Genomic DNA, 12,175 nt, shown 5'->3' on the forward strand with positions numbered 1-12,175 from the left:
TGGACTCCATCAGCTCCAGATACTGGAGCGCACACGGAAAGACCAGTTTTGTATTGATCGAAGAACAATCTGAGGTCTCCGGTTTCACAAACAGGAAGTAGAGTCTTGTTTTTGGGAAGTCAGACAGGATACTTCCTTGAGTTTGTTACACCAATCTGCTTAATGGAAGTGGTCAACCTTCTCGTCCTTCAGCTTACTTTCATCCACTTAACCAAGGTTGGGTCGTGGGGGCAGCATATGAAGTAAAAAGGCCCAGACTTACCTTTTCCAAGAAACCTACTGTGGCTCTTCTGACCAGCGGTGAGCTGAGTGTTACTATGCTGGCTCCATAAAGAAGTTTCATGGCTCTGTCAGTTAGATGCAGAACGTTTCCAGCTTCGCATAAACAGTCTGTGAACTCTTCACCTCACCTTGTTTCACCTGTGACGTGTGCTTCAAATGAAGCACTAAACTTCACATGACTTACACAGGTAGTCAAACAAGCTTGATAAATAAGCAGCAAGAAGATGCTTCGTGTTATATTGAGATTCATTTATCAGCTTTATGAGAGCTTCCAACTGTAAACAAGAAGATGAAGACGCCATTATTGAAAGGCTCGTTTGCGGCCCGTGGTTTCAACTTGGTGTGGAATGTATTTTAAATCTAGTATTCCACTGTAACTGGTGCCAATATATGACACATATCTGTATTAACTGTTAAAGCTGCCAGGCACTGACTTCCTGGTTTTTTGACTGCTGACCAGCTTCATACATCCAAGTATATTTCACACTCTTTCTTTTTCACTCTTTTTTTATTAGATTAGCTTTTTTTGGACTTTTTTTGTTTACCAGCTTTGTCAAGTCTATTTTGGTTTTATTTATTTCGCAGCTATTATTATTGATCACCTCCTAGTTTACAGAGTGCACTGTTTGTTGGAGCGCCTTGTTTTCCAAGTCTAAGTTGGACTTCCTGTTTTATGAATCCTAGCTCTGTTTTAGATGAGCAAATCTGTTGCAGATAACGTCCTAGTTTCCAAAGTTTATTTCTGATAATATCGTTGATGAAGTCTGTTTGTGAGTCGTCTGTAATGAATAGGATTTCTGACTGGCCTAAATATTAACACAAACGTTGTGGGGAAAATTCCGCTAATGGCTGCAAAGTCTGCAGTCTGCTGACCTGGTTAAACTGAATACTTTGGAGTTCATCAGTGAAGATAAACTGGATACTAAATGAGCTGTTGAGTTTTCCGACATTTCATTGACGTACGTTCTTTGAGAAGACATGGGAACCTGAAGAATCTGGACTGACTCTGCTTATTGTTTGTTGCCCTCTGATAGTCGCATTGACTGTAAACACCTCTCTCAGCTGAATCTAAATGGGTGGGAACAGTAATGTACAGTAAAATGGTTCCAACCTGAGAGCTCTGATTGCATCCCGCAGGTAAAAACTGGGACCTCAGTGCGGCTCTGAATGATTACGAGGAGCTCAGGCAGGTCCACACTGCCAACCTGCCGCAGGTCTTCAACGAGGGCCGCTACTACAAACAGCCAGAGACACGTGACACGCCCACTCATGTCACCAAGATCGACAAGCCGTGTGCACAGAAGCAGGAGGACAATGCACAAGGTGGCCGAGTCAACCCCCCCTTCCCCGAGTCATTTTCTCCACTTGACTCATCGGTGTTTGCTTTTAGAAAAACGTCTGTCCCGGGGAATCTCCCACGCCAGCTCTGCTATCGTCTCCCTGGCGCGGCTTCAGGTGGCCAGCGAGTGCACCAGCGAGCAGTTTCCTCTGGAGATGCCCATCTACACATTCCAGCTTCCAGACCTCAGCGTTTACAGTGAGGACTTCAGGAGCTTCATCGAGCGAGATCTGATCGAGCAGTCCACCATGATGGCTCTGGAGCAAGCTGGTGAGTTCATGAGTCAAAGTGCTGGGAAACTAAATCGAATGAAACCAGAAGCTAACATCCGTCATGCTGACGAAGATGGTGGATACAGCAGGGAACAGTGAGGTCCATGAATGTGGGGAGTGAGGAGGAGAGGGGAGACTAGAGAGGATGATCAGGGTAGGTGAATGTGGAAGAGGCGGACCTGCTGACGGGAAACGGGTGAAGCAGAAGTCAACATTCACAATAACTCCTGAAACATTCAAACGAGAAGTGTCTAACAGACAGTTCCCCAAAAAGATTGAATCCAACCGACACTTTCAACTGTTCATCCTCTGCTGCGCCGCAGTTGTTATTTAATTACATCACGGTCAGAGAGGCAACACGTGACGGCGGTGCAGAGGAATCTAACAAAGTAAATCAGAGCTTCAAGCCCAGAGACATCTGGAAGCTTGACGACAACAACTAATTCAAAGCATCTGGGATCCCAAAGGCTTCGTCTCCCTGCTGAAGCTTTGAACTTAAGGAGAAACTTGCTAATGAACTTTCCCGTCTCCGCAGATTCCCTCTCCAAGACTGCATCATTGCAATGCAGTTTTCTTAACCGTGGAATTCTGCCGGGAAGGCCGAGTCAGCTGTTGTGTTACTGAAGTGCACGCATTTTAAAAAATCTTCTCGCGTCGTACGAGGTGATGCAACCTTTGTGGAACCGGACCGCATATCAATGTTGACTGCATTCACCAGGATCCGCCAGACGTGCGCAGTTGTTTTGAAAACTAGTTAGTTAAATGAAGAAAGTAATATAGACCAAGGGCTAAATCATTCAGAGCTTCCCCTGTGTTTCCTCTTGTTTAATAAATGATGCCATCAGATCACTGCAGTGAGGTAGGAAAGCTGCGTTTCGGGGCTGGGAAGTCAGGCAGGGCGGCGAAGGAGCTGACATGTACATGTTGTTGCATGTTGTTGTCCCTCAAAATAGATGTCTTTTTGTAACCATGCTTTTTCCTATTTTATAATATATTGTCAACAAAATTTGAGGCACATTTAAGACGGTCTTCACCTGAACATCTATCTGTGGGCTTGATGGCCCCTCACCCCACACACTATAATGTGGTCAATTTGGAGATGGAATTGCCCTGATTTAGAGTCGTCAATTGACCTCTGTGTGTTTTTGGACTGTGGGAGGAAATTGGAGGCGTCAGGTAGAACATTTTTAATACCTTACAAAAAGGACTCAGCTTCACTTCACATGGTCAAAAGAGCTTCACCTGTTGAAGTGTGTTATGGAACCAGTGGAGGGTTTCACCTGGACTCCATTCATAACTGAGAAATACAAACTAGTCATGGGATATGTTTTGGCAACCCAGCCAGTCAAAACTTCTGCTAGTCATGCTGAAGACTTTAGTTGTGAATGATGGAAACCCTTCTACTGACTAGAGTCATCACAATTTATACGTGAAGATTTTATTTTTCATGAGTTCCCTTGTGGTTGGTATTTAGTATATGATGTAAAATAACGTCACGTCACAGATCTCGGTTTCGCTCTCTCTTCATCGACTGTGCATATGTGTGTGCAGGTCGTCTGAACTGGTGGTCTACCATGTGCACCAGCTGTAAGAAGCTGCTTCCTCTGGCCACCACAGGGGATGGAAACTGCCTTCTACACGCAGCCTCTTTAGGTGAGCTTTATATGGCATCCTCTCTCAAACCTGACTATCATGAGTCACGGTGACTAAAGCTGCGTCACTTGAGAAGCTTTGGAGAGCCTGAATCATTCACAGATTTAGACGGTAAGGAGGATCACATGTCTCCATCAGGAATGTGGGGCTTCCACGACCGAGACCTGATGCTGAGGAAATCCCTGTACACCATGATGAAGAGTGGGGCGGAGAGGGACGCGCTGAAGAGGAGGTGGAGGTGGCAGCAAACCCAACAGAACAAAGAGGTTTTTAACACAGTCCTCACTACAGAAAAAAATCCACCCCTTGTTATAGACTGAATCCTTCATGCAAGGAAAGTGTTTCTTTATAGGGTTTTATTTCTTTTTAACCGCTGTGTTAAACCCGTTTTACCCAGATGCTGTAGTGATGTATAGGAATGGAAACGTGTGAGTGTTTGTTGTGGGTGCAGGAGCGAGTGCGTGCCCACCAGAGTTTCCATTTCCATATGCTCTTTTGCAGTCGGGCCTGGTGTACACAGAGGAGGAGTGGGAGCGAGAGTGGAACGAGCTGCTGAAGTTGGCCTCCAGTGAGCCGCGCACTCACCTCAGCAAGAACGGCAACACCAGTGGAGGGTGAGCTGCTTCGCTCACTTCTTTTTGCCTTGCTGGTGGAGCTCAGACTGTTTTGGCCTGCGGCGTGGAAATCGCATTCTTCTACACTGCCTCGGGGTCCGGCGCTCGGAACGGTCGGCTGTTCCAAGTTTTATCTGCATGTAAAATAGTCGGATGTTTAAGCCCAGTGATTCTAAGGCTGTTGATGGAGGATAGCTCATGTGGAGTTAGGGCTGGGCCATCTATTTCTTTTAAGGTTCTTTTCTCTCTCTCCATACATATACATATATATATTGTAGCGAGCGAGTGTCACTTGTAGAATGCATCTTGATCCAGATTTTGATTTCACACGTGCTCCAGCAACTGTCTTTCTATCAGTCCACTAGGAGGCACTGGTTTGTTATTGTCACACATAGCACAGAATAGCACTGAATGCAAGTCACCTCAACACACATCCAACAAACCCACTCTCTTTGCAACAACAAATGGAAACAACACAAACATCCAACAAAAAACAAGTCTGACAACCAGCCTGGATTGCTGCAATATATATATATATATAAAGCTCAACAACTTTTACAACAAAGAAAATGAAATGGATTAAATACTGTATTATAAGTAAAAACAGTCTCTGATCTGTGAGACAAGTCGCTGGAACTGACATCATGTGTCTCGAAACCAGTTCCTTAGTAAAAGTTGCTGGATACACTGACTAACTCCCGGATAAATTAAATTGGATGAATTCAGTGTCAGGCATTTAATGCCAACTCATCCCTGCGACAACAAATGCACACACTATACTTCGATCCGGCACATTTCTGTCTGATTCGGAACACAGCGACCTCTGTGGTCAGGGAGGAGTAGATTTCAAGGTGGATTGATTGTGATCCTGAACCGCCCAAGCTCGGAAGGGCAGAAACAATGTTGGAAGGAATGGAGGAATGGAGAGAGTAAGAAAAGGGAGAGGAGGAAGACAACCAACCATCATGGATGAGGTGAAGGAGGCAGTGAACAGGAGAGGTGAGGCCAGAAGGATAAGTCATTGTGGAGGAGCCTAACTTGCTGTTGCAAACACTGATGGGAAATGAAGAAGATGAGGTGCTCCATCAATCCATGGGAAGGAAGCGCATGTAAAACCCTTCGATCTTTACCTAGTCCTAGATTAGCGCTGCAAGTTTGAATCTCTTTCACGGTCTTGACAATGAAACTCTGCAATTGACCTTTTAGCCAGTCACTGAAAACACCCGCAGCACCAGTTGACTCCATTCTCCTCACTTATCATGACTTTCTAGTTTGGGGGAAGAACTTTTCTGCCTGGAAACACAGTCGGATTCTTACGACTGACCTTCTTTGTCCCGGAAACGGATTGCTCCCACATGGACTGTTGGACTTTTCCGTGAGCGCCGCCCCATCTACTGGCCGCATGTGGTACGGCACCCGTCCGCTCATCAACTGTGGGTTGATCTTGTGCAGCAGCGGAAGGAAACTCCGTCATTTCAGTTCCGTTCACACGCAACTCTTTCCTGCACGGCTGTTTGTTTGCTTTGATGACAGACTCACCGTGTGAGCGCCTGGTTTGAGGCGCGGGTTGGCTCTGGCTGAGGCTCAATAATCAGGTTAGGGATGTTTGATGGTCCAACTGTGTGATCGGCCCCTGAATGGGATGTGTGGGACTCTCCTATTAAGAGGCTCTTTATTATAGTGAATTTAGCCGCGTCGCTCATTGTACAGCTGACAACTTAATTGTTTCACATTTTCTTGTTCCCTGGTGGTCACCGGCTTGAGAGCTCTCACCGCTGCTCTTTGGTGGGACGGACGTTTCGTCCCGCCACACGTGCTTCTCACATTTATTCAACTTGATTCTGAATGATTTAGTTACCTTCAATTAGGACTTCTGCATGAGCCTTGATCTCTTCTGAGCTCACTGTGTATGTGTGTGTCGGGCACAGGGTGGACAACTCGGAGGATCCGGTCTATGAGAGTCTGGAGGAGTTCCATGTGTTCGTGCTGGCCCACGTGCTGCGAAGGCCCATCGTCGTGGTGGCCGACACGATGCTCCGAGACTCAGGAGGAGAAGGTAGAGGAGAAGCTTTTTTCCTGAATCACGAGGTGGACACTGACCCCGCTCCCCTTTCCTTGGAAAGCGTTTGCACCCATCCCCTTCGGTGGGCTCTACCTGCCTCTGGAGGTCCCTCCCAGCCGCTGTCACTGCTCCCCTCTGGTCCTGGCCTACGATCAGGCGCACTTCTCCGCACTGGTGTCCATGGAGCAGAGAGACCAACAGAGAGAGCAAGGTGAGCTTGATGAAGATCTACAGGCTGAATTCGCTTCCTCCTACTGATGCACTACAAAATATAAGCGAGTGCTAGAAGAGAATTTCACGGCATTAGAATACATTTTCCTCCTTTGTTTTAATTTTTTTTACATACACAAAGACATCCAACCTTCATGTTTTTGGACTGTCGGAGGAAACCGGAGTGCCGGATGACCAAAAAACCTTTTACATAGTGGACTGAGGTTGTTATTTGCACATTGTCCTTGTCTATAGCAATACCTTAGTTCATTTGTTTTTTAATATATGCATCGTTTGCAGTCGCGTAATCTGATGTCTTTACGCAAGTGACTCGCTGCGAGTTGAGTGACTCATGGAAGCCCAGGAATCTCTGAACAACTGAGCAGAGTAAAGCTGCCTGCAGAGCTGAGCTGAGAGCAGCGCTCATCCTCTATACTGAAGCATCTCTTAAACCATAATAATTCATAAACGGTTCAGCTTTTTCAGGGGAAACGTGTCCTTTTATCTGCAGCCACAATTCAATAGCATGTTGTCTCCGTCCTCCTCTGTTTGTTTGCTGCCCTCATTCAACCACTGGTGCGTTGGATTTCCTTTGAGGCAAACTTTTCTCACATATAGAATTTTAAGGTTTGATCTTTGGAGCGATTGAGTTTCGAGGTCCTGTTATACCACTTATTGGAATTATTATTACTGTGGGTTGGTGCCCACTTTAGTGTACCTCACTCAGCGCTCTGTGTTACTAGCTTAAAATGATCACGTTTTTGTAGATTAATGTTAGTTTTGAAAGTTGTTGTGGACATGAAGAGTTCAATGTAGTGCACCATGAGTGTCCTCATTTTTAGAGCTCAGTAGGGGGCGCTGTTTGTTTAAAAATGACGTGCGCTCTCACTGAAATAGATGTTAAAATCCAGAGTTTATAGGTTTTAAATAGCGCCATTAGTGTACTCTGAGTTTCATGAAGCTTCATCATCCCCAGTTCAATGTGTTGAAGAAACACGTGAAGTGCGTTTGTACTTCCTTCTTTCTTGCCTAGGTTCATGCAAAATGAAACCTGATTGAAAGTGAGTGATGTGTTTAGTCAAATTCCAATTTTTTGTTGTACTATCATAAACAATAGCCACTACAGTCTCTGTTCGTCGATTGCGATCTTACTTGATGCTCTTTTTTGAAGTAACGCAGAAAACAACCAGTCGACTGTTTGAAAAGTTCATGATTAGTTAAAGGTCAGCTTTGGTTTTCCGCTGTCCGTCCCTCCCCGCGAGCGCGTCACACCATGGTTCCCCTGCGTTTGTGCCTTCTTTAAATGCCAGTCCTCACCCCCCCCCCCCCCCCCCCCCCCCCCCCGGATGCTTCCTCTGGAGGTCATCCTCGCCGAGTCTACCTCAAACTGACAAATACACTTGGTCTCCATGACGACCAGTCTTCACTATCTCTCGGTGGGTGGAACTGGCCTGTCATCCGTGTGGGCAGCCGGCCAACTCTGTCTCACTTCCACAAACTGTTGCTCTCTTCTTTTCCTCCCCGGCTGCTCTTTTCCCAGCTTCTGGGCGCCAACCCGGTTATTAAGTCGGGGTCGGGGCGCTCCAGACGTGCAGACAGACGTGATTACTAACCTGCAATCTCTGCCCTGAAGTCATTCCCTTCTCATGTCAACAACACTTCTCTTGCTGCCAAGTCCTCCTCAGCCCCACCCACTGTCTTTTGTGCAGCTCAGGTTCTGTCCGCTAGATGGCGCGTGAATACAGCGGCTGCCCCCCTACGTCTGGTACACAGTGTTCTGAGACAGCGTCGCTGTTGTGTCTACTCTTCCCAGAAACAAGTCTAGTATCTCTTTGTGTGATCGATGTTGCTGCGACACAGCTACGTGCTACCTCATGCTGGGAGATTCAGCAACTTCTCGATAAGGATGCGTTTTGATGTGAAGGAAATGAATGAAAACTTTGCTTGTTTTGACATTTTTATCTCAAGAAACAAAGGTAGGCTTCGATTAGATTGAGGTTTTCAGGACTAAAAATGTAAAAAACAAATTTGTAAAAATAAATATCATTACTCTTTGTGAACCTGAAACACATGCAAGTCAGATACTTGCATACAGACATTTCTGATAGGTAATTTAAAAAATGTATATTGATAATAACATTTCATAGATTGTTTTGTAGTATTTGAAATGAAAGAATATCTTTGAGAGAAGATCATGGGAACTGTAAATGTAAACTTAAAGATGTTGTTAATTCATGTATTTAAAAGAGTTTTATTTTTTTAATTGTTTTCTTTTTCAATTGCAGACATTAGGTCTTTCTGCTTGCTATGTAAATAATAAAGAGTTTGTATTTTCTAAAAAAAATTATTTAAAGTGCTATAATGTGATTCAGGCAAATATTTTGTTCTGAAAACACAAAATAACTTTTTTTTTGTTTAGAAATTTTAATAAAAAAACAATAAATCCGTTTTTAAAAGCCCTGAAAAAGGTGGAATTAATATTATTATTATTATTATTAAATATTTTAGGTAAGAATATTTTTTCTAAAGAGTATTTAGTTTAAAGAATGGTTATCATATTCGAATAGGGGCTTTTAAGACAGTAGTTAATTTCAGAAAAATAACAGAAGTTGGGCGGATCTCTGGCAGAAAAAAATGAATAAAACCAATAATTTTAAGTTGCATTTTTAGCAAATATGACAACAGGCGAGTCAAGAATAGAAGAAAGAAAATTATATTTAGATTTATTTGAGCTATTTCTGATTATATATTTACCTCACCGTCAGAAAGCTCTGTGTGCCCCAGGGACACACAGAGCCACCTCTGCTGACGTATGTCAGTTTATATAATGGATTTTCATATTTCCTTTCAGTGACGTGACAGAATGTTTTGGGTATTTCCATGCTCCACTTTCGAACCAGAACCAGAGGCGAGAAGCAGGATCTGTGTTGACAATAGAGGAGAGAAGCCTCCTCTCCATGGTTAGGGTCTCCTGCTGCAGGGCTCCCCCAGACACTCAGCCACTGTGTGCATGTCTCAGGTGGTCTCAGTTTCCCTCACACAGCACAGAACATCAGAGCGGCTCTGGCTTCCGTGTGTGTTCAGGTGCCAGCGGCCCAGTCCGAATAGTGGCTCTTTCTTCGGCCCCTCTGTGTGGAGGATTAGAGTGGGACCCTCCCAGTAACCCGATTCTCCATCACATCCTCGTCCGTGTGGATGGCTAAAACACAACAAACATAGTCCAGGGTGACGGCCAACAAATCCCAAAATGGAACTCGAATGTTTTCCGAATAAACCCAGCGACCTTTTCCCCCGCTCACCTGCTGCGATAATGACTCCGCAGGAAAGGCACTTTATTGCTGTATATGGAGGAGAATCGGCCTTCGAGGAAATCTGAGTTTATTTTCAAGCTCTCTCCCAAAACCAAAAACACTTCCTGGTTTTTATTGGCAGCCCAAGTTGAACCTGCACCTATTTGAATGAAGTGGTCCTGGTGTTCCACGAAGACCACCTACACACAGAGGATTCACTTCACGCTGCTTCATCGTGCTTTAAATGCCAAGCCTGTAAACACTTGTTAGGACTATTAATACGCCTGAAATCACATCGTCTGCTCACCTTATCTGACCACATTTGTTTATTTCAATGATTGAAACTGGACAGTCAGGATATTGCACCGGCAGGTATCGTCTTTTCTACCCAAGTTACACATTAATTAGATGTAGACATGCACCAGTCGTACTTATTGTTATTCAGACTATGTACTTGAATATTCATTCGATTTTTCTAACTTTTTATTCGGTCTTTATTCATTTATTTACTTATTATTATTATAATTCAAAATGTTCACATCTTTCTGTTTTCACTGTTATAGGTGTTACTCATTTAAAAGAGTACTAAAATGTACTTTGTATTATTGATCAAATATAAAAGTATGATTTCTCATTGTCTGGGAAAAAAAGGTTTGAAAGTGTTACACTAATACAGAAAAACATATATATTAAGAATGAAAAACACTACTATCATTATTATTGCAGTTATAAATATCAAGCTGAAAAATAAGTATTGCAGAAAAAACAAGAGTATTTGAAGATCCTTAAGTTATAGGGGGAAAAGGGAAAAAATACTTAGAAAGAAAAAAAAACATTAAAAACTGTATACTATGCTAAGTGTTAGTGAAGAGTTATATGATTAAAAAATGGTTAGTTCAAATGTATTTAAAGGTTCTGAGGTGGAAAGGAAGTCAGAGCTCAGTGTACTGGTCTTTCCCCACTGCCTGTCTTCGAACTACTGTATTGTTTAACCAGGCAAGCTTGAATCGCGAGTCTCCCGCTGCCCCCACTTCCCCTGCTTTTAAGTGTCCAATCTTAAATCTGGTCATTAACCACTCCCCCCCCGTTTTGTTTGCGTATTAAGCAGCGTTAATCGGCTGTTGAATTTTCGGAGTGTCCCCAAGGTCTGTGATGACAAACGGCTTCTTTCCAACGACGTGATGATCGCGTCTATGTGCCGGATGTGAGATATTATTGTCGGCGACTGCAGACTATACACTCCACTTCCTGGTCACCGCAGCACATTCTTGACCTACACGAGTCGTGATGTCATGAGCAGCCCCTGCAGACTGACTGTGCAGGCCATTTTGCACAATTTAGAAAGTAGTAATCTGCTTCCTTAATACCAGGAGATGCACTCTGTTTCCCTCCAGTGAAATTAGAGCGATTATTTGCCTCCTTGTTTATATGTCACATTAAATTGCCTGTTAAAATCTGAGGCTGAAAGCTCTGGCTTGTTCATCTGTGTGGCTGATGTGTTTTTTTTCTTGTCTGAATTGGACCCTGTAAGTGCGCAGCTGTATGGTGACCAAAGTCAAGAATTCAATTTTGAGCGCTTTCCAGAAAGTACAAAATGTTCTGTAGCCGCAGCTCTGTGGAAAACACTGACTAAGTGTGAGAAAAACTTTTAACGGCTGACTTCAGTCGCCAACGGGAGCAGATGAGGACAAAAAAAAATATCTTTGATAATTGAGCTTTTATTGGTAAAAACACGGCGTGAGTCACCCGCCACAGACAACCAGCAGACTCCTTTATTAAAAATCTGTTAATTTCATGTTAGTTCTGGCGATTTGTCACACTTCCAGTGGCTGCTATTCAGCACCTGCTCCCCTCCGACAAACAAAACGCTGCTGAAGGAGAGCTGCAGACTGAGCCGAGAGATGTCCACACCTCACATTCCACCCAGGGCGACGGTGTCGTCCAAGTCATTCACGATGAGAATTGGTCATTCAAGGACAGAAAACAAAGCTGCCAACAGGGATAGTAAATACATTAGTGCACACGCTCATCCCCCAGAGCTTCACTGGCAGTGCGGAGTCTGGAATGAGTCCAAGCAGGAGCAACAGTGCAGAATCAGCCGAATCGCACTGCTGCATTCTGGGAGACCAGCATGCTGCTCAACCCTTGTGGGAGTTTCCAAGGAAGGAGCTGTTTCCTCGTCTTTTTTGTGATCCCATGTATATTTATAACCTCCCAGACTGTTCCTCTGCTGCCAAACAAGTTGTGCACCTGCGATATCCACAGTTATCTGAAAGGAAAACGATGCAGAATAAAAAAGCTGAATTATGTGGAGGTGAGATTAGAGTCAGTTGTGATCTAGCTCTACTGTCCGCCATCATGTTAGTATTGAGTTTGCCAGTGGTGAAGTGATTTGAGGTGAGAGCGAGGTGTTTGAAAGTGGAGTGCAGAAAAGCAGGGTGTAGTGAACAGTA

General features: G+C 44.2%; 1 protein-coding gene across 2 annotated transcripts in view; it reads left to right on the forward strand.

Moving 5' to 3' along the window:
* The window catches only part of otud7a (OTU deubiquitinase 7A), a 51,668-nt gene that overhangs the window by 32,531 nt on the left and 6,962 nt on the right, over positions 1-12,175 (forward strand). For both annotated transcript variants that reach the window (XM_053884752.1, XM_053884753.1), the window contains exons 5-11: positions 1,420-1,605; positions 1,673-1,891; positions 3,445-3,546; positions 3,685-3,812; positions 4,048-4,160; positions 6,089-6,216; positions 6,284-6,433. In XM_053884752.1, coding sequence (XP_053740727.1) covers positions 1,420-1,605; positions 1,673-1,891; positions 3,445-3,546; positions 3,685-3,812; positions 4,048-4,160; positions 6,089-6,216; positions 6,284-6,433 — 1,026 coding nt within the window. The remainder of the gene's footprint in view (positions 1-1,419; positions 1,606-1,672; positions 1,892-3,444; positions 3,547-3,684; positions 3,813-4,047; positions 4,161-6,088; positions 6,217-6,283; positions 6,434-12,175) is intronic.

The sequence above is a fragment of the Synchiropus splendidus genome, chromosome 14 (genome assembly GCF_027744825.2).
Source record: "Synchiropus splendidus isolate RoL2022-P1 chromosome 14, RoL_Sspl_1.0, whole genome shotgun sequence".
Lineage (NCBI taxonomy): Eukaryota > Metazoa > Chordata > Actinopteri > Syngnathiformes > Callionymidae > Synchiropus > Synchiropus splendidus.